This window comes from Bufo bufo, chromosome 2, assembly GCF_905171765.1.
Source record: "Bufo bufo chromosome 2, aBufBuf1.1, whole genome shotgun sequence".
Lineage (NCBI taxonomy): Eukaryota > Metazoa > Chordata > Amphibia > Anura > Bufonidae > Bufo > Bufo bufo.
The window spans coordinates 418,774,907-418,796,622 of NC_053390.1; the positions used below are offsets into that span (position 1 = coordinate 418,774,907).

A 21,716-nucleotide genomic window follows, 5' to 3' on the forward strand; every position below is an offset into this window, starting at 1 on the left:
TTCGCCATTATACTGCCCTTTTCAAAAATAAGTGTAATATGTTTAATTTTCATTTCAATCCAGAAATGTGGCCCTTAACTCACTTTTGTACAGTCCTTCTATGCCTCCTAAACTTGCAGTCCACCAACTGTTTCCACGGCCAGGTTGTCTTCAGCTCCAGGGACACTGAAGATGCATTTCTCTGTGTGTTGGTGGTGTCTGCATTGGAAATGCAATGTTCTGACTAGAGGTTGGATCTATTAGTGTGTAAGAGGCTGTGAGATTGGCCCGAAGCATGCATGGATTCGTGTCTGCATGAATCCATATGAAAACTGCTATTTCCACTTGAACTGTCAGCTGTGGGGGTGTTTCCAAGTCATTACAATACATTCTTTAATAATAGCTTATGCTGTACTCTATAGGCAAAAAGAACTTCTTCTATCTGACATTGGGCTTGATTCATACGTTCAGCAATACTATCTAATACAATTAATGGGAACTCAATTTTGACATACTATGATAGTTATACTATTGAGAACGCAATTGACATACTGCGGATTTAAAATCTGCACAAGTGGTGGTCATGCTTGCACACTATAGGAAAAAGTGCTGGACTATGGGTACTTCTGCAGTCCAAGCCACCAGAGAGGCCAACGCTTTTTCCTATATTATACAAGCACGGCCACCACTTTTGGATTGCAGGGTGGTCAAAACCATGGTAACAAGCAGTGTATAATGTGATGGAAAAATTAATCTAGCCAGCAAAGGAATCAATATGAATAATAACAATACATTTGTATTTGCCTTGTATTAACTTTCTCTACAATATAAATGTTTGATGAAGTGAGACAACCCCTTTAATGCTTTGGCATCATAAAAATCACATATACTTAAGGGATTAAAAAAATCATGTCCAAATCAATGTACTATATTTTCATTTTATGTAATAGAGGGCAACTGTATAACATCATTTTAAGAAGAAAATACATTAGCATATAATTCTTAATAGTAAAATGAAAAAATAACTCAAAGAAAAACATTGTTTACAGTAAAATATAAATATTCTATATTTTATATACTCTACTTTCAATTCTATTATCATGTCATAGCTCTTTGGTGCATTCTGTACAAATAAACAAGGACATACATAATTTATCAAAGTTATAGTGTGTGAAGTATGTGTAAACATTCTACTTAAAGGGGTTGTCCCAGTATATAAACTATTCCCTATCCACAGCATACAGAACCTGGCAGCAGTCCCATAGAAAATGCTCAGGACCACCATTGTATGTGATTGGTGGTGTTCCCAGTGGTTCGACCCCCACTGATCAGATTACTTTTCCCTATACTGTGGAGTTTATATCTTGGGATAACTCTTTAACTGAGAATTATATCCAGAGTGATACCATTTAGGGTCAAGAGATTAAAAGACTATACAGTGTGCTGAAGGAAAACAAACATTTCGTACAATTTACATATGCTTGTTAAGGCAATACTGATATTGTGCTCCATTAATTGTATAATTAGTGTTAGAAACAGTAAAGGTCCATTTACACGGCCTGAGAATCGGGCAGATTATCAGGAATGACCCTTCCTGCGAATGGTCATTCTTGACAATCTGGCCATGTAAATGTGCCGCTGATGACCCGATGGAAGAGTGAAAGAGTCATTTATCTGGTGATCCTGTCATTTATACAGGCACCACCCATCATGGCTTTTGCAGAAGGTCGTGTGGCCTAAACAGAGATCTGCTGCTCAGAAACCATGATTCTGTATGAGGAAGAGGGATGGCAATAGCGATCCCTTATCCTCATACTGTGGAGGTGATTGCTGCATGTAAATGCCTCCTTTACTGAACAAGCAGCCAACTGTCAGGAAGGAGCGCTTCCTTCCGGACAGTCAGTCACTGAGGTGGCCTGTGTGATAGACTAATACTGTAAAACATTCATTTGGTCTCATCAAGTTAAACTCATCTCTGATGTTCTCATTAAAAACAAAAAAACTCAACACATTCTGGGCGTCACGTATAGAAACTAGTTCAAAGAAAGGGCCCGAACACTGTTCCCTCTAAGCTTAGGCATTTTTGAAAAATTTGTGAAAAATTCCATTCCCTGCAGTCAGGTAGAGCTGTAAGACCTTATCAGAAGCTTGCTTTAGCCACTTCCTTTCCATACTGCACAGCTTAGAAGGGAACATTGAGTTGCATATAGGTGAAATATAACACTGTCTGTCAGGCACTACCATTAATTCATATGCCTTTGTTATAAATCATTTCTTTTCTTCATATGGAATCCAAGAAGAAAAAATAGTTGCATGTTCCATTGAATACCATTTTACAAAGTTATTCTCCCCTGGAAGCAATGATGTCTGCATCAGACTTAAAACAGCAGTACTCTACATAAAAATCAGACACTGACAAGTGAGAAAATGATATGCAACATCCTATTTGGCTACCATGGGCCATATTAATGTTTTTTTCTTTGTTCTAGTTTTATACAGTACTCCACTACTTCAGACTTGTCATTACATATGACAATTTGTTCTACAAGTTGATTTCGTCTAGCTAAACTGTGCAAAGCTTTGGTAGGTAGGGGAAGTCTTTTGACAAGTTTCATAAAGAGACATTCTTATTATCTTCTTATTTGCGTTTTTTTTTTTAGAGAGAAACCAGTGATCTGAATTGCTGTGTCAGGCAAAATATAGCAGCGGTGAGAGCAGTGCACTGGCGAGCCAGCAGTTTGGAATGCAAATCGCGGTCTTCACTTTCTGAAGCCTTCTTGGCCGATTGGACAAACTGATGGTAGGTACATATGAGATCACGTAAATTAGTTTGGAGATCCATTTGTCGTTTATTGCACCCTACACAATTAGAAAATTGGAGACACACTTCCATCATTTGCATTAGACCAAAAAATGTTTCCTCTACACCCTGATAAATCTCTTCAGCTAACTGGTCTGATTTCAGCACTTTCTGTGAAGAAGACATCATCATACGAGACACGTTACAAAGGCAGGACTTTTGTTCTGAAAACAGTGCAGCACATTTGTCCCGAGGGTGTACTTTAAGCTTGTCTTTGTATTCCTCTAAAATCTTTTGGAGATCTAATACACTGTCTTGTAATTTGCCAAAACCAGTTGGAGAATCTTGTATTCTTCTCCTCAGAAGACCAAGAGCTTTGAAATGTTCTAAGCAGGATATATTGTTTCTGGAGGCATCATTAGGATTTTCATCATTTTCCGCAAACAATGAGCCAACAGGAGTAGGTGGTATTGTTCTAGGCAACGGAGAAGCACTTCTAGTAAAATCAATAATTTCATCTTCTATGTCATTGTCTGTAGACCGAAAACAGGTTGTATATGATAATTGACAGCTGCAATTTCCTACTTCGGATGTCTTATGTTTTTTCTTATCTGAACCATAATTGTGAGATGTATTTTCTATGACTAAAGCTTCATAACCTTTAAACGCTAAGTTAGTGGAGTCAGCTAACCTTGGTGTGATTGAGGTTAGTTCTGATACATTTCTCTTTATGTATGTGGCATGCCCATTATAGCCTTTATTTGAACTCACTGTAGAAACGTCAGAGTCTATTAAGTCTTCATTTTCATCACAACTCAATTTGAGCATATCCAATGTTGTATCAGAGGAACTCAAGCATGGTGCCGATAATTCTTTCTTCCCACCAGACAGTCTTATCATACTAGGCGAATCATCTAAAGTGAACTGCTCTAGTTTTTGATTTGCTAAAAGATGCATTTCCTCTTCAGAAGGAGATGCATCTGGTAATGTAGCGGTTCCATCTTTAAATGAAGTGATGGGGAAATTAGTAAACAGATCAGTAAGTCCCTTAAAATCTAAAAGTAAATCAGTAGCACTGGAAATACCAAACAGCTTTCGTGTTTTACAATTTTTTAGAGAACTTTCTTTACTGATTTCTCCTTCGGTTGTGGCAGAGTCTGCTCTTAGAAAATTGTGAATTGATGGTTTTGTGTCTTCTAACTGAGCAATGTACGGTAGCATTCTATCAGTGGGAGGAACTGTGAATTTTGAATTAATATCTTCTTCAGTAATCTTTTCATCATCATTTTGAAATATGTTTTTGAATATGATGTTAGCATTTTTCTCAGAGTTGTCTGCCTTTGTTGCCTCATTCAAGCAGTTTTCTTCATCATTATCAGTTGATTCTGGGCAGAAAAGAATGACTCCATCTGTGCTGTTTCTAAATATTTCTAGTGATATTTCCGATGGACTGGCTTGGCCAGTGTGTTCTTCGATATTCCAATCTGTATTGCTATAAGAAGAAAGACTGTCATTGGAATTTCTCTCTGTAGCTCCAGAGTCACTCCTGAAGCGAATAGCAGATATAGAGGACAATACTGAATCAGTCACAGATTTAGTCTCCATGGTGTCAGGCTCCATCTCCATTAGTCTGGGCGAATGTGCTTTGCTCTTAGAATTAGCTATGGGTTTGTTTTGTGCAAGCGGTTTGGTTTCTAGAAGAGCAGGTTCACCCTCAATGTCTTTTAAGGAGGAAACAGTAGGTGAATGTGAGTCTACTGGTAGGTGAGGCTCTTTCTCAAAACAACATACATGATCCATAGTCTCCAAAGAGTCTAAGGGTGAAAAAGGAAATGTGACTTGAGTGGTATAGTCTGTCTGTAGAAAAGACCTTCTTTTACGTATTTGTGTCGACTTTCTAGTGTGCTTTGTCATTTTACTTCTTTCAGTAGAATTTTTCTCTAATTCAACAGGAGAGCCATGCAATACTTGTCTGCCTGCATAAGAACATTTGTTCTCTAATTTTGAACCTGAAAAGAGATTGAATATTCACAAAGTTAAGTAACACATTAAGTGTTTATAGATTCATACAAATAAAGTTGTGTTTGTATATTCAAAAAATAATCAAACATTATACAAATTATAATGAAGGATTAGTGAATAGATGTGGCTAAAACAAAGGAAACTATAGTGAAAAAAATCATATAGTCTGATTGGTCTGTTGCCAGTTTCAAAGTAGAATTTGGGAAACTCAGAGGGGCAATAATGTTTTAGGGTGGAGAAGGGTATTAGCAGGATCTTTCTAGTTTTCTACAAGGCATTCCTTTAAAGATCACCAATAAATAATTGCCAATTGTAGGATGTGTTACTGTTTAGCTGTTACCTAGTAGGAATACTATTACAGCTTTAGAAGGATGTAATCTGAAGTTCATCTGCTAACTTAAAGGATTAGCAGAGGGATTTAACACAAGCTGTCATAAGATGATGTTAATGTTTCTTCACAAATGCAATATATTAAAAAGGGCCTAAATCCTTAGTGAAACCACGATCATGCAGCAGCGCTTCTGAGAGCACTCTGCACTTTTGGGTTTCATCTGCTCTGTTTGGCTTTTTCCAGTGTGGGGTACTGATCCCATATATTCTCTATGAATCTGTACTCCGCATGCTGGAAAAACCAAACAGAGCCAATCAAACCCAACAGTGCAGAGCCCTTTGACAAGTGCTGCTGCACAATTGTGGTTTCAACTAAGGCTTAGGTTCCCTTTAAGAAAAATGGTAATGGATTTCAGAGAACAAGGATGGTGCATGGTAAAAATACATGAATGAATACAGTTTAGAATTTGATTTACCAGGGGAAGTTAATGTGGGTGTGAACCGATCAGTAGCATCGAAAAATTCCTCTTCAGAGCTACTGTCTCCAAAACCTGGTGGTGGGTCAAGTATAAGAGATTCCACTTCATCTTTCCTTCCATGACCATACACTTTATGTTGCACCTTAGCTTCTGCTATTTGATCCTTTACACAGTTGCTTTCTGGGCTGCTAGGAATGTTCCTATCCACACTGCTGGCAGGGGAAACAGAGCACAGACTGTAGTACTCCATGACATTATTTTCTGTAAACTGACAGCCAAAGAAGCTTTGCAGATCATTGTCCTCTCTGTTGCCCATCTCTTTGGGAGATATAGATGTCTCCTTTAAATCTGTAGATGTATCTTCTCTGCTGTTAATCTGCTGCAAAAAGCATAACAATGGATCTTGCTCATGGCAGGCATTTCCTTTGCATTTCTGTTCAGGATTATCAGTAAAGACACTTTGGTCTTCTGTAGAGATATCTTTCAAAATAGGTGTATAAAACTGAAAAAACTCTGGCTTACTTGAGGAACATGTCTCAAGGTCATCTTCTTCCAGACCATCAATTGAATCACTGGACCAGCTGATTTTATAACCTTGACTTTCTGTATTAGCAGAATCTGAGTTTTCGGAAATGCTGTCCGTATCATTGATTGTCCCATCACGGTGATATTTTAATTTAACATCGCTATTTTTGTTGTCTTTATTTTGCTTAATCTCACATTCATTTTCCCGGTCTTCTTCCTCATCCTCCTCCTGCAAAGGTTTTATATTTCGGGACTTCAAAAAGTGAAGATCTGATGATGGGTCTTGTGAAGAATCCAGCTCTGAAGAATCCAACTCTTCTGAGTCACTGCAAGCTCTAGATTCATATCCTTAAAGTAAAAACAAAGTTGGTTACTGTATTAACTTTTATACTGGTAATTAATCATAAAAATAATACAGCTTAAAAAATACATAATTGTTTGGTCAACTAGTTTCTATTAAATATTTGTAAAGTTCAAACAGACATCCCTCTGCCCCCTCCCTTTATCCAATATAATGCATCAGAGATATCAGTTGGAATACCGAAATATATGTATTAATTTGGTAGAACTTCTACAAAGTATTTAGTATTAGTAGTTCTATGTATAGTAAAGCAATGTTCTTGGTTGATAGTTTTGATGGCTATAATTCAGTTATCACTAGTCAGACCGTATATGCAGTATTGCATAAAGTTTTGGGAAACTGTGCTCAAGACATAGCAAAGCTTGAAAGGGTTTAAAGGTGGGAAACTAAGCTAATTCATGAAATAGGTGGACTACGTAACCAGAAAGATTATCAAAATTACGTTTATTTGGTTTTAAAAAAAAGTGAAGAGGGGACATCCTCTGCGTCTAGAGGAAAGAAGGTTTGTACACAAACATAGAAGAGGATTCTTTATGGTAAGAGCAGTGAGACTGTGGAGCTCTCTGCCTGAGGAGGTGGTGATGGTGAGTTCACTAAAAGAGTTCAAGAGGGGCCTGGATGTATTTCTGGAGTGTAATAATATTACAGGTTATAGTTAGTAAAATTCTGAAGATGGGTTGTTGATGCAGGGAGTTATTCTGCCAGATTTGGAGTCAAAAGGGAATTTTTATTCCCCCTTAGATGAAGGAAATTGACTTCTACCTAAGGCATTTTTCTGCCTTCCTTTGGATCAACTTTGCAATATCATAGAATAAAATGGATGGACTTGTTTCTTTCAGATTTACAAACTATGTTACTAAATAAGGACATTTTCCAGCTTTAATTCCATTAACATTCAAAGAAAATAAGGGTATGAGAAAAACAATATATTGCAGAACTAATTTTATATTTTGTGTTTAGAGAACAATTCTTAACAGATGAGAGTAGCTATCAAGTTCTGATTTAATAAGTAATAATTCTTTCAGTACTGTTTGAGGGGGTAAGTCCAGAGGTATCCAAACATGGTGCAAAAATGTATTCTTTTTGGTGTGTTTTGTTTTTTATATATTTCCAAACTCAAAAAAAAGATTCATATATGTTCTGAATCCGATTTATTGAAGGGTAAATGATGTTTCCTGTTATAAATAATGAGGGACATTTATCAAGACTGGCGTTCCCACACGCCAGTCTTGATCCCTAGCTAGTCTTGATCCCTCTGCGCTAAAGTGAGACGCACCTCTTAAAAAAATTAGGCACATCTCTGGCACTAGAAAATGAATTCTACACCAGCAGAGGCTGGCATATACTTCAGATGTTACTTACTCCCGTTTTTTGTGTAAGTTACAGTAAATTCGTAGGCCACAGTAAGCCCTGGAATTTAAGTGAATAAAATACAAATTATACTGAATCTTATAATTGCTATAAAGATATATTAAGAGATTAATAAGTGCAGAACTTGTAATCTATTTAAATGTAAATATGGTATACTAGAGTGGACATTTACATTAATCTGTTCTACCAGCAACCCTAACATGTATGAGAGAGGGATGGGGCAGTAAACAAACATCCAGCTGCACACGCTTGGGTCTGAGATAGCTCTTATACTAGCCATTTAACCCCTTAGATGCCATGTTCAGTAGTGACCATGCCACAAGGTGATTTGACATATGGAGAGGACGTCCTCTGTTACCCACACACAATCTGATTTCAGGGTACCAGTGGGTAGCACTCAATGGACTAACAGAAGCCCACACTAATTTGTACTGCACAATGGACATGTAATAATTCCTTAAAACCTTAGCTGCCCCCATAAAAAAACACACCAAAACAATTCTTCCTACAAAAAAACAAACCCTCATAAAGCTATATCTGTGGGAAAATAAAAAATGTTATGGGTCTCGGGGAAATTTCATCCATGAAATGAAGTTCACATTTATTGCTTAATGTATTTGGGAAAAGAACATTTATTACAATGAAGAGGTTTATCTTTGTGTTTTGTAGTATTGTGTAGATTTTTATAACAGATATAATATTTTAGTTTTGTACTATATATATGCTAGTGAAACATAAATAATCTTAAAATTTACATGGATAATATTAAAGACTTGTGTGTATACCAGTCTTACCTTCCTCTGTAGATACCCTGTGGTATAAGTTATTACTAGGCCACTCAAAGATTGATGTTGAAGTACTCACAAACAGCTTGCAGTAACCAAAAATGAGACATGCAATGTCCTTTGCACTATTCGACTCCAACAAAAGGGAAAGAGGCTAAATAAATGAAAAACGTTGTAATTAAAGAAAACCACAACTCAAACAAACTTCTTACTGTTAGATGACATGAAAAGGGTGTAAATCAGAAATAACAATGAAAAATAAATTTGGATCAGCTTACCTCCATACAGATATGGTGCATGCCATCTGGGCTGGCAACCCGGAACAATGCAGGAAAAACGTGGATAGATCCGGCACCCAAATAAAAATGTATTCCTTTATTAACTCAGAACATAGTATAAAAATATTAAAACCACTGTTGCGTATGCATTTCAGGCATACAAGCCCTTCCACATAGCATGAGGAAGGGCTTGTATGCCCGAAACGCGTAAGCGACAGTGGTTTTAATAATTTTCTACTATTTTCTGATTTAATAAAGGAATTCGTTTTTATTTGGGTGCTGGATCTGAAAAAAAAAAATTAAACCCTATTGAAACGTAACCTGTAATTGGTTCATTAAAAACACAGGGGGTCATTTATTAACCTGAAATACGCCTATATTAGGCGTATTTCAGGTGCAGATTTTGCATATTGCAGCGCAAAGGTTATTTGCGCCGTAATCTGTGACTAATTTGTGGCGTGGGTGGGGAAGGTAACGGGCCATTAGGCATGTCTCATTCATCATTTTCTACGCTGGTTTAGGCGTACAAAATGGTCTAAATGTAAGCCAGCCAGGAAACTGTCTTACATTTAGAAGCAGTGCTGGATGTGGCGATCCACTGCCAGAGCAGGGGCTTTATTAAGACCAGCGTCTAAAATGCAGGTCTTAATAAATGACCCCATATTCTCCTCACAAAATTATATGAATGATAAAACAAATAAGTCTAAATAAACCAAAGTGTGGTCCAAAGTATTTGCAGCAGTTATTAAAGTTAAGTAGATGTGTTTGATAACAGACAAGATGTTGGCGCCCAGATATCAGTGGTTGCCAGCATCTTGTCTGTTATCAAACGCATCTACAGTACTTACCTTTGGTCCCCTGAAGAACCAGAACATTCTCTACTGGGGAAACGCGTTGGAACGGTACAGCAAAGTTTGGTGCTTTATACAGGGTTATATAAAGGATTTGCAGGGCTTAGCCACCGAGAAGTGGGATCGCCCCTGACAGGGTGGTTGCTCCGCTTATAGGAAGGGGTAGTCCAGGGACAGAAAAGGGACAGAAAAGGATACGTTCCAAACCTGAATGCATTGGGCGCCAACGCCACAATCCCACTTCTCAAGCTAAAACAAGAGGTGTCAACTACTGTAACTACTTATACTGCTGAATTGTGAGTAATGAGGGGCTGAATGCTGTGTAGGCGCCTGAGCCCCTTCGTGTGAGTCTTCTGCACTGCATCTGTTTCCCTAAATTTACTAACTGCTGCAAATACCTTGGACCAAACTTTTGTCTATTTAGAATTACTTGTTTTATCATTTATATTGTTTTTTATGTGGATTATATTTTTAATGAACCAATGAAAGGTTACATTTTAATACGTCTTAATTTCTTTTTATTTCTGTGACAAAAATTGAACAACTACAATTTTCCGGACTAACGATTTTGATGACCTATCTTTAGGTGACTAAATTGGCCTTACAATCTATGGTTACTTGTGTGTTCATGATTAATATCACTATATCTGCCCATTATATGACTTGTATCTTGCATTTGCAGTAGTTCTCCCCCTCTGTAGTCTCGATTTCTTATTTTCCCTGAACTCAGCTCCATGAGTGGTGGAGACTAGCTGCTATGAATGATGTATCCCATACACAGCAGTCATAAAGGAGAGAAGATCGTGTTCTGTTTTCTCTCTGTAGCACATGGAGTACATTATAGAGCAGTAATAAACACTGTAGCTATGAATCCATCAATGGGGTAAGGTATAACGCTTAGTAGCTGCTACAGCAGCATTCTCTTTTTCTTTCTGGCAGATCACCCCTCTTCTTCTCCTTCTCCTTTTTATACTATGGGTTACAGCTGTAACCTCATCTCTGAACAGCTAACCCATTTTTACTGAAGGTAAGGCTTCAGCTTCTGACACTTGCCGTAGTAACTGAGCTGCCTGACTTGTGGCATCTACTTTTATTGTTTTTGAACTCTGGTCAGGAGAACTTGCACGATTCATTTTTTTTCATGCAATTATGCTAGATAACTGGCGTTTGGAAATCTATATTATTATATAATGTGAAGATTTATTACCGAATGTTGCACCATTAGTAATCGCATAATCAATTGCATTATTAATAAATGGGTTCTCCAGAACTATCACATTTATGACCTATCATAAGGAAAATTTTATAGCCAATAATCAGTGCTATACATCCCGAGAACTCTTTTACCATACCATTCATGTAACTAAAATAAAGTATTTAGAGTTTGCATTGATAGTACTTACCTTGACATCCTGCAGGTAAACCTTCACCATGCTTACTTTTTCGGACTCTGCAGTTAGCTCTATCTTGCTGATACTGGAGAATTCTGCTAGGGTTATCATGATGTTCAGTTTGTTGTTAATAATCTGGCTGATACCATACTTGGCTCCAACAAGAAGTGTAACGTATGATTCTCTGTCTTGTAGCTGAGACAAGAATATGGTCAAATTTAGAAAAGATAACTGATAGGCAACTAAGTACAACAGCGCTATGTGAGATAGAAGATGCTTCTCTCGATATCCTAACTAAAGTTGGGCATACCCATTCAATAGCAGCCATCTCTCCAGACACCCTCCCAGCTCCACATACACAGCAGAACGTGTATGTGTACTCTGTGAGGAGAGCGGATAAAGCTTTAAATCTTTTGGGAGAACAAAAGGATTGATCCTTCTCTCGTTTTACATCATCTGTCGGGGGGAGATTCTGGAGTTACCCACACACATTAGAAGGTCGGTGGGTTTGGCCGACAGTACAGTAATGGTATGGGGGCCTTAATGCTGATTGTGTACTGGTATTATGACCTATTCTGTGCTCTCTGTTTGCCATTAAACATCAACAGATATGCCTGGATCTGGCATCTCAATAGTGTCCAAAATAAAACAAGAAAGTCTAGCTTCCGATAAAAGCGTATTTAATCTTTATTCTTTAAATAGATACAATCCAAAAGTGACACAATTCAGAAAAATTGCCCCGAAGTTGTTTGATATCCGAAACGCGTAGACTTCAGTGCAATTTTTCTGCATTGTGTCAATTTTGGATTTTATCTATTTGAAGAATAAAGGTCAACTACGCTTTTATGGGAAGCTGGACTTTCTTGTTTTATTTTGGTCTCTGTTTGCCATTGTATGAAGCCACAAAACTTCAGATGGCCATAGTCATAAGATTTATAACAGTTATAAGCTCTAGCTCCCGCATTAATGTGCATTTGGCTCAGGTGAACATATACTGCATGTTTTTTCAATTCAGCAACAAAATGATCCACCTTATGGATAGGGATGAGCGAACTTGTGTTTTACAAGTTTGGGGTTCGGGTTTTATTACAGTTCCGTGATGGATTCCGTTACCGTGGGCCATAACGGAATTCTGTGACGGAATGCATAACGGAAGGCCTTTAAGAGGCATTCCGTTTTGCATTCCGTCATAATAGAAGTCTTTGGCCACATAACGGATTGGTCTGGTTCATAGATCTTCTATTATGACGGAATGCAAAATAGAATGCCTCTTAAAGGCCTTCCGTTATGCATTCCGTCACAGAATTCCGTTATAGCCCGTGGTAACGGAATCCATATTGGAATTGTAATAAAATCCGAACTCCGAACTTGTAAAACACAAGTTTACCTTCTTATGGATTCTTATTTACTGGCCCTATTGCCTATTCCCATGTATTCAGCAGAGTCTCAGCCAGGACATTAAAATCCAGCAGTCACACATACAGTTACGTAGACTTTAATGCTCTCAATAAGAGGACTCAGCTTTGTCCATGTATCAGCATTATACCGTAAATTTAACTTAAAATCTTTCAGATTCAGTATTGCTGGATGAATTATTCTAATTTACATCGCTAACAATAAATAATTTACTATAATATTTCATGTGAGTACATACTACTTACTAAACCTAGAAATTAATGATGGAAGTGAACAAGTGTTTAGAGTTACTTTAAATGACTTGCATGACATATATACTTATCTTTTCTTACACATATATGGTACATACCATTAGTGTGGCATTGTATATTTTCCCCCCATAGGTCTTCAAGTCTCCGAGGATTTTTAAATATTGCAATCGAACCTGACTTGCAGATATTGGCTGCTAAAATGGAGTAAAATGGAGAAAGGTTAGCTTTTTGTGTTACAAGGTAAATCAACTTGACTTTTTCGATCATCATTGTGGCATATGAACCCCTTTAAAGGGTCTCTGTGCTTTCAGAAAACTTTTGATATGTTATAAGTAGAGATGAGCGAATTTCATATTTAGAAATTTGTTTGCGATTCATTTACTGGTAAAAGCAGAATTGTGTTATGGATTCCATTACCACGGACCATAACGAAATTCTATGACGGAATGCATAACGGAATACCTTTAGAGGCATTCCGTTATTCATTCCGTCATAATAGAAGTCTATGGGCTGCAAAACAAATCCGTCCTGTTTCCTTTATGCAGGGGAGGACTCGTTATGCAGCCCATAGACTTCTATTATGACAGAATGAATAACGGAATAGAATCGCAAACTAATTTCATAAGCGGAAATTTGCTCATCTTTAGTTATAAGTGTCAAGCTGGCTTTGCTCTCCCTGCGTGAACTAGGACTAGTTCTCAGTGAACTTTCCTTCAGCACTGCGAGAGTTAATGCTTTCCTCCTGCCCCTGTCCAGGTGCTGGTTAAGTTGCTGATCAGTCTCCCTATTTAGCTGGGCTGTGGTTCTAACTACTCGTCAGAGCTTTGAGGTTGTCTAGTCCCTAGTAACCAGCAATGGTGATCTCTTGGCTAAATACCCATGTACCGTATTGTACTTTCCCTGTCTACTGATTCTGCTCCTTGCCGCCTGCCCCGACCTTGGAACTATGATCTGGACTACTCACATATTCTGTCTGCTCCGACCTTGGAATCTCTATTTGCAATATGCAAGTACTCAGCCTTCCCTGACTGTGTTCAGACTACACTTTTTGCGTGAGTCCTTGGTGTTTCGCACTGGTTTCTCTGAGCCCTGTGGGTCAGCAGCCAACTACACCAGGACTATTCCAGGTGGTAGTGGCCTGGCTGGTTCCCTGTGGTGAAGTCCAGATCTCTGTAGAGAGGTTAAAGAGTGAATACCAGGGAACCGCTAGGACAATGTCCTTAGTTTTAGCCCAAAGTCAAACTGGTTAGTTGGCACAGTGTGTCCACACCTACCACCTGTTACAATAGGAACATATCAAAAGTTTTGATTAGTAGGGACCTAAACTCTGAGACCCCCACTGATCTCTAGAGCAAAGGGAGAGAAGAACTCGCTTAGCACACTCTCTTTCTCCTCTGAGACAGGAGCATGATGAGCCCATAGACTTTATATTGCATCTGTCTCGTTTCCTGTACTGCAACGAGTAGAGTGACTGTGCTAAGTAAGTGCTTTGTTCTCCTCTTTCTACAGATTGGTGGGGGACGGGGTCTCATTAGTCAAACACCCACAAAACAAAACTTCTAATATGTCCTTATAACATGTCAAAAGTTTTCTGAAAGCACAGTTCATTGTTAAGGACAGGGACAATTTTTATTTTTGCACTTTAGTTTTTTCTTTCTCTCTTCTTTCTAAGAGCCTTAAAGGGGTATTCTCATCTTGCTATTTGAGCCTCCCCTGCAGCAGCTCTACATTTCACTTCCTGCTTTCCAAGCTTCTCAGGCTGGGCGGGCTTAGGCAGTTCAAGTGAAGGCCAGCCACGCCTCCTTATGACATCACACTGAGAGCTCAGTCCTTGCGTGCTCGTTCATGAGGAATGTATGACTCATCACTCTGGCAGCCTGCCTTCTATGTGAAGCAGCTTCTGCTGTTCAATCCTCACTCTCAGAGCAATGCTAAGTTTTTATTACACAGTAAAAGGTCACTGTCCTCCCCCACAAGCAAAGGTTTCAGCTCTGCTACATCTGTCTATTCCCCTCTCCCAGCCAGCAATATGGCTTTGTACATATAGTTCTACTGCCCTGCTGTATGTCAAAGATTGAAACCTACCCACTTATACTAGTATAGTAAGCTGCTACATCAGCATACACATTAGGGTACTTTCACAGTTGCAGCACGCCAGATCCCACAGGCTGTTGGGACTACTGATATATCATTCAAACATGTCTTCAGTGTCGGACGAATGACACATCATCTGTATATGTACTACATATGTTAGTTGTCTCACCACTGGCAATATCAGCGGTACATATAACCAGTGCTGGAGCCTGGTAAAGAGAACTGTCCAAAGATCTTTACTTATAGCTATAAAGGGAGGAATTTCAACCTTTTGGAATGAGCAGAGCCTGACAGAAGTGTTCTTTTTCTGCTCTAGTTTGGAGAAAACCACAGCGTCTGGTTGGCATCGTACTGGGGGCAATTGGCATACAGGAGCATAATGAACAAAAGGCTAACCAGCACCAAAAGTGGGCACAATTGACAGCTAGTTGCTATGAAGGAAGTGCCCTAGACAAGTGCAGCCCCCAATATGCCTCCATCAGCCACCCCCAGTGCCTTCAATACACCTTCAATACCCCCGCCCGCCCCCGCAACAAGCCCCGCCCCAGCAACAAGCCATGCAACAAGCCCCGCCCCCCCCGTCGAGCGGCAGCTCCGATCTTCTCCCTAGCTGATGCAGCATGAATGTTCTAATGCGCATGCGTGGCAGCCGGCGTGCGCGCTCCCGAGCAACAGACCGGCCGCCTGGGTGAAACAAAGGTCCTCTCTGCGGGCCGTATCCTTTGGATAGCGGGCCGTATCCTTTGGATACAGGATACAACTGTGGCACTACTGTCACGGAAGGTGTACAGCAAACTAGAAGACACAAAAGGAAGATCCGGCTGACTGGATCCAAAACTAAGGAACCAAAGGGATAGCCCTGCAACAGACCTGGCTCTCTCCCTAAACTGCTCAGCCTATGCAAAATTCTCAATGGTAGAAGATCGCATATCCTCGTACCTCGACTGAATAACCCCTGAACACCCTATAATAGTGAGGGGACACGACCACCGGCTCCCTACACTTGATACGGAGGGAGTCAGGGTCTCCTGGGATCCAGCAAACAGGAAAATAAAAATGAATAAACAAAACTTATCTGTAGAAGACTCAGTAGTAGCATCCAGCATGCATATACTCCAGGAAGTTGTATAAACCGCAAAGTGATGCAGTATGGGAAGGGATTTAAAGGGATGCAATCAGTGCAACTACATGACAGCTGAGAGAGACTAACGAGATGAGAAAATGAAAGCAAAACAAAAGGAACCTCAAGGAGGAGGTTCTGAAGGACGTCTGTCAGAGCTTCTCAGATGTCTGGTGGTGACAACTACATAAACAGAATAATTTGAACATGGGTGATTTTTTTTTAATGACATTAAATTAGAAAAATGACGGAGTGCATCAGTTGGATCATATGAGATATGATCTTAAAGATGAGAATACCCTTTTAACTTTTTGAATTTTTGTAAACATAGCCCTTAGGACTTATTTTTTGCAGGACAAGTTGTATTTTCTAATGGCACTATTTCATTTACCATGACTGATAGCTATCTATATATACACACTTACACAGGGAATGCTATCAATCACTTATAACACCTCCCCTGTGAACAACTATTAGTGAGTGACAGCTATATATGTATCCACACTTACACAGAGAATGCTATCAGTCACTGATAACCAGGCATGGGAACCCTCAGGTTCTTCAGATCTGGTTGTTAAAATTACAGCGGCAGCTGGAGATGAGCACTTCCATTCCATAGTTTGGCTTCTTAGGCTTTTTAAAAGTTGGGTGGTATGTGTGTATTTATGCTTATGTGTGTTGCATATATATGGTGTATGTATATGTAAACATGTGTCGTGACGCCGTGTGTCCGCCGTAGGGAACCTGTTAAAAAATTTAATCCCAACCCTGCTGATAACACCTCTCCCATGTACAGCTATCAGTGACTGACAGCTGTCTATATATACACACTTATACAGCGAATGCTATCAATCACAGATAATACCTCCCCTGTGTATAACTATCAGTGACTGACAGGTATCTATATATACACACTTACACAGAGAATGCTATCAATCACTGATGACACCTCCCCTATGTACAACTATCAGTGACTGACAGCTATCTATGTATACACACTTACACAGAGAATGCTATCAGTCACTAATAACCAGGCATGGGATTCAGCCAGTTCCCTCAAGTTCTCCAGATCTGGTTGTTGGGTTAAAAGTTGGGTGGTATGTGTGCGTAGTGTATATATGGTGTATTTATGTTTATGTGTGTTGCATACAGTACAGACCAAAAGTTTGGACACACCTTCTCATTCAAAGAGTTTTCTTTATTTTCATGACTATGAAGGCATCAAAACTATGAATTAACACATGTGGAATTATATACATAACAAACAAGTGTGAAACAACTGAAAATATGTCATATTCTAGGTTCTTCAAAGTAGCCACCTTTTGCTTTGATTACTGCTTTGCACACTCTTGGCATTCTCTTGATGAGCGTCAAGAGGTTGTCCCCTGAAATGGTCTTTCAACAGTCTTGAAGGAGTTCCCAGAGATGCTAAGCACTTGTTGGCCCTTTTGCCTTCACTCTGCGGTCCAGCTCACCCCAAACCATCTCGATTGGGTTCAGGTCCGGTGACTGTGGAGGCCAGGTCATCTGACGCAGCACCCCATCACTCTCCTTCATGGTCAAATAGCCCTTACTTTCAAAGTTTTCCCAATTTTTCGGCTAACTGACTGACCTTCATTTCTTAAAGTAATGATGGCCACTCGTTTTTCTTTACTTAGCTGCTTTTTTTCTTGCCATAATACAAATTCTAACAGTCTATTCAGTAGGACTATCAGCTGTGTATCCACCTGACTTCTCCTCAACGCAACTGATGGTCCCAACCCCATTTATAAGGCAAGAAATCCCACTTATTAAACCTGACAGGGCACACCTGTGAAGTGAAAACCATTTCAGGGGACTACCTCTTGAAGCTCATCAAGAGAATGCCAAGAGTGTGCAAAGCAGTAATCCAAGCAAAAGGTGGCTACTTTGAAGAACCTAGAATATGACATATTTTCAGTTGTTTCACACTTGTTTGTTATGTATATAATTCCACATGTGTTCATTCATAGTATTGATGCCTTCAGTGTGAATCTACAATTTTCATAGTCATGAAAATAAAGAAAACTCTTTGAATGAGAAGGTGTGTCCAAACTTTTGGTCTGTACTGTATATATGGTGTATGTATATGTAAACACGCCGCGTGTCCGCCATTGAGTAGAGAACCTCACACAGAGAATGCTATCAATCACTGATAACACCTCCCCCATGTACAACTATCAGTGACTGACAGCTGTCTATGTATACACACTTACACAGAGAATGATATCAATCACTAATAACACCTCCACCATGTAAAACTAACAGTGACTGACCGCTATCTATATATACACACTTACACAGAGAATACTATCAATCACTGATAACACCTCCCCTGTGTACAACTATCAGTGACTGACAGGTAGCTATATACTGTATACACACACAGAGAATGATATCAATCACTGATAACACCTCCCCTGTGTACAACTGTCAGTGACTGACAGATATCTATGTATACACACTTACACAGAGAATGCTATCAATCACTGATAACACCTCTCCCGATGTACAGCTATCAGTGACTGACATATTTTTATGTATACACCCTTACACAGAGAATGCTATCAATCACTGATAACATTTCCTCCATGTACAACTATCAGTGACTGACAGCTATCTACAGTATATATACACAATTACACAGAGAATACCATCAATCACTGATAATATCTCCCCCATGTACAACTATCAGTGACTGACAGCTATCTATATATATATATATATATATATATATATATATATATATATATATATATATATACAGGGAGTGCAGAATTATTAGGCAAATGAGTATTTTGACCACATCATCCTCTTTATGCATGTTGTCTTACTCCAAGCTGTATAGGCTCGAAAGCCTACTACCAATTAAGCATATTAGGTGATGTGCATCTCTGTAATGAGAAGGGGTGGGGTCTAATGACATCAACACCCTATATTAGGTGTGCATAATTATTAGGCAACTTCCTTTCCTTTGGCAAAATGGGTCAAAAGAAGGACTTGACAGGCTCAGAAAAGTCAAAAATAGTGAGATATCTTGCAGAGGGATGCAGCACTCTTAAAATTGCAAAGCTTCTGAAGCGTGATCATCGAACAATCAAGCGTTTCATTCAAAATAGTCAACAGGGTCGCAAGAAGCGTGTGGAAAAACCAAGGCGCAAAATAACTGCCCATGAACTGAGAAAAGTCAAGCGTGCAGCTGCCAAGATGCCACTTGCCACCAGTTTGGCCATATTTCAGAGCTGCAACATCACTGGAGTGCCCAAAAGCACAAGGTGTGCAATACTCAGAGACATGGCCAAGGTAAGAAAGGCTGAAAGACGACCACCACTGAACAAGACACACAAGCTGAAACGTCAAGACTGGGCCAAGAAATATCTCAAGACTGATTTTTCTAAGGTTTTATGGACTGATGAAATGAGAGTGAGTCTTGATGGGCCAGATGGATGGGCCCGTGGCTGGATTGGTAAAGGGCAGAGAGCTCCAGTCCGACTCAGACGCCAGCAAGGTGGAGGTGGAGTACTGGTTTGGGCTGGTATCATCAAAGATGAGCTTGTGGGGCCTTTTCGGGTTGAGGATGGAGTCAAGCTCAACTCCCAGTCCTACTGCCAGTTTCTGGAAGACACCTTCTTCAAGCAGTGGTACAGGAAGAAGTCTGCATCCTTCAAGAAAAACATGATTTTCATGCAGGACAATGCTCCATCACACGCGTCCAAGTACTCCACAGCGTGGCTGGCAAGAAAGGGTATAAAAGAAGAAAATCTAATAACATGGCCTCCTTGTTCACCTGATCTGAACCCCATTGAGAACCTGTGGTCCATCATCAAATGTGAGATTTACAAGGAGGGAAAACAGTACACCTCTCTGAACAGTGTCTGGGAGGCTGTGGTTGCTGCTGCACGCAATGTTGATGGTGAACAGATCAAAACACTGACAGAATCCATGGATGGCAGGCTTTTGAGTGTCCTTGCAAAGAAAGGTGGCTATATTGGTCACTGATTTGTTTTTGTTTTGTTTTTGAATGTCAGAAATGTATATTTGTGAATGTTGAGATGTTATATTGGTTTCACTGGTAAAAATAAATAATTGAAATGGGTATATATTTGTTTTTTGTTAAGTTGCCTAATAATTATGCACAGTAATAGTCACCTGCACACACAGATATCCCCCTAAAATAGCTAAAACTAAAAACAAACTAAAAACTACTTCCAAAAATATTCAGCTTTGATATTAATGAGTTTTTTGGGTTCATCGAGAACATGGTTGTTGTTCAATAATAAAATTAATCCTCAAAAATACAACTTGCCTAATAATTCTGCACTCCCTGTATATATATATATATATATATATATATATATATATATATATATACACACACTTACACAGAGAATGCTATTAATCACTGATAACTCCTCCCCTGTGTACAACTATCAGTGACTGACAGCTATCTGTATATACACACTTACACAGAGAATACTATCAATCACTGATAACATCTCCCCTGTGTACAGCTATCAGTGACTGACAGCTATGTATATATACAGACTTAGGCCTCATGCACATGACCATTCGTTGCGGCTCAGATGTGGACCCATTCACTTTAATGGGGACGCAAAACATGCGGACTGCACTCCGTGAAATTTGACAGAAATTAGATCAGACTGGGTGATTTCAACAGCTTTTCAGCAAAATCATCATACATGCATCATACATCATCATACATGTATTCCACCCTGATTAGCCCCTATCAAAGATGTTGCATGGAGGATAAAAGCCACAAAAAGGGTGCAAGTTCTACTGTATACCAGTCCTTTGGAAATCATGTAGCCAGTGTATCTCCTAATCCCAAAAGATCTATAATAGAACAAGATAAGCATAGCAGAAGTCTAATAGTTATCACATTATTTCCTTTAGCAGGGTATCAGCAGTCTTTGGCACTCCAGCTGCTGTGAAACTACAACTCCCAGCAGGCAAACATGATCAGCTGTTCTTGTAACTCCCATAGAAGTGAATGGATCACTCTGGGAGTTGTAGTTTCAGAACACCTGGAGTGCCGGAGGTTGCTGATCCTTGTCCTAAAGCTCAGCAGTGGTGTAGCGGTAATCTGGTGCAGAAGTTTTCCCTGTACTCTAGGGGATGAAAGGTTCTTGTGCCAACTAGAACAGCAGTACTATGAAGGAATAGTGCAGAGTTGTAGTCAGAGCTATAATGTTACAGAAATAAATTCCTCATATGAACAGTGTACAATAGTATAGAACCTATACAGTGAAAAGCCATGGCACACACCATTACATGAGTATTGCTGAGTGGCACTGGTAAATTTGCCATGGTACCCATTAGCTTTAAACTATACCACTTATTAAAGGTAGGCAGTATGCACCCAGCTGTAACATATTACAAATATTCCTGGTCACCTTTTGTCTTGGTTCGAGAATGCATTGGTTCCTCTTCATGTGAAAGCCGATTGCTTTCTTTATGTCCTTCCCTCTCATGTTCCGAAGTAAAGTTGGGGATAAAAAGTTATCTATTCCCCAGTCTTTTCTAGTGGAAAGAAAGAACAAATAGTGAAATCAGTGATATCTCCATGGACAGAATACCAGGTGTAAGGGGATCTCTGATAAGAATATGACTTAAATGAGAGTCAG

General features: G+C 39.3%; 1 protein-coding gene across 5 annotated transcripts in view; it reads right to left on the bottom strand.

The window, feature by feature from the left end:
- Positions 1-941: 941 nt before the first annotated feature.
- FRMPD1 (FERM and PDZ domain containing 1) overlaps positions 942-21,716 on the bottom strand; it is a 225,848-nt gene continuing 205,073 nt past the window's right edge. For 4 of the 5 annotated variants that reach the window (XM_040417343.1, XM_040417345.1, XM_040417344.1 and 1 more), the window contains 6 exons: positions 21,486-21,612; positions 12,938-13,033; positions 11,185-11,367; positions 8,662-8,806; positions 5,608-6,483; positions 942-4,788 (listed from right to left, as the gene is read on the bottom strand). In XM_040417343.1, coding sequence (XP_040273277.1) covers positions 2,636-4,788; positions 5,608-6,483; positions 8,662-8,806; positions 11,185-11,367; positions 12,938-13,033; positions 21,486-21,612 — 3,580 coding nt within the window. In that variant the 3' untranslated portion in view covers positions 942-2,635. The remainder of the gene's footprint in view (positions 4,789-5,607; positions 6,484-8,661; positions 8,807-11,184; positions 11,368-12,937; positions 13,034-21,485; positions 21,613-21,716) is intronic. The other variant, XM_040417347.1, reaches the window with a different exon arrangement.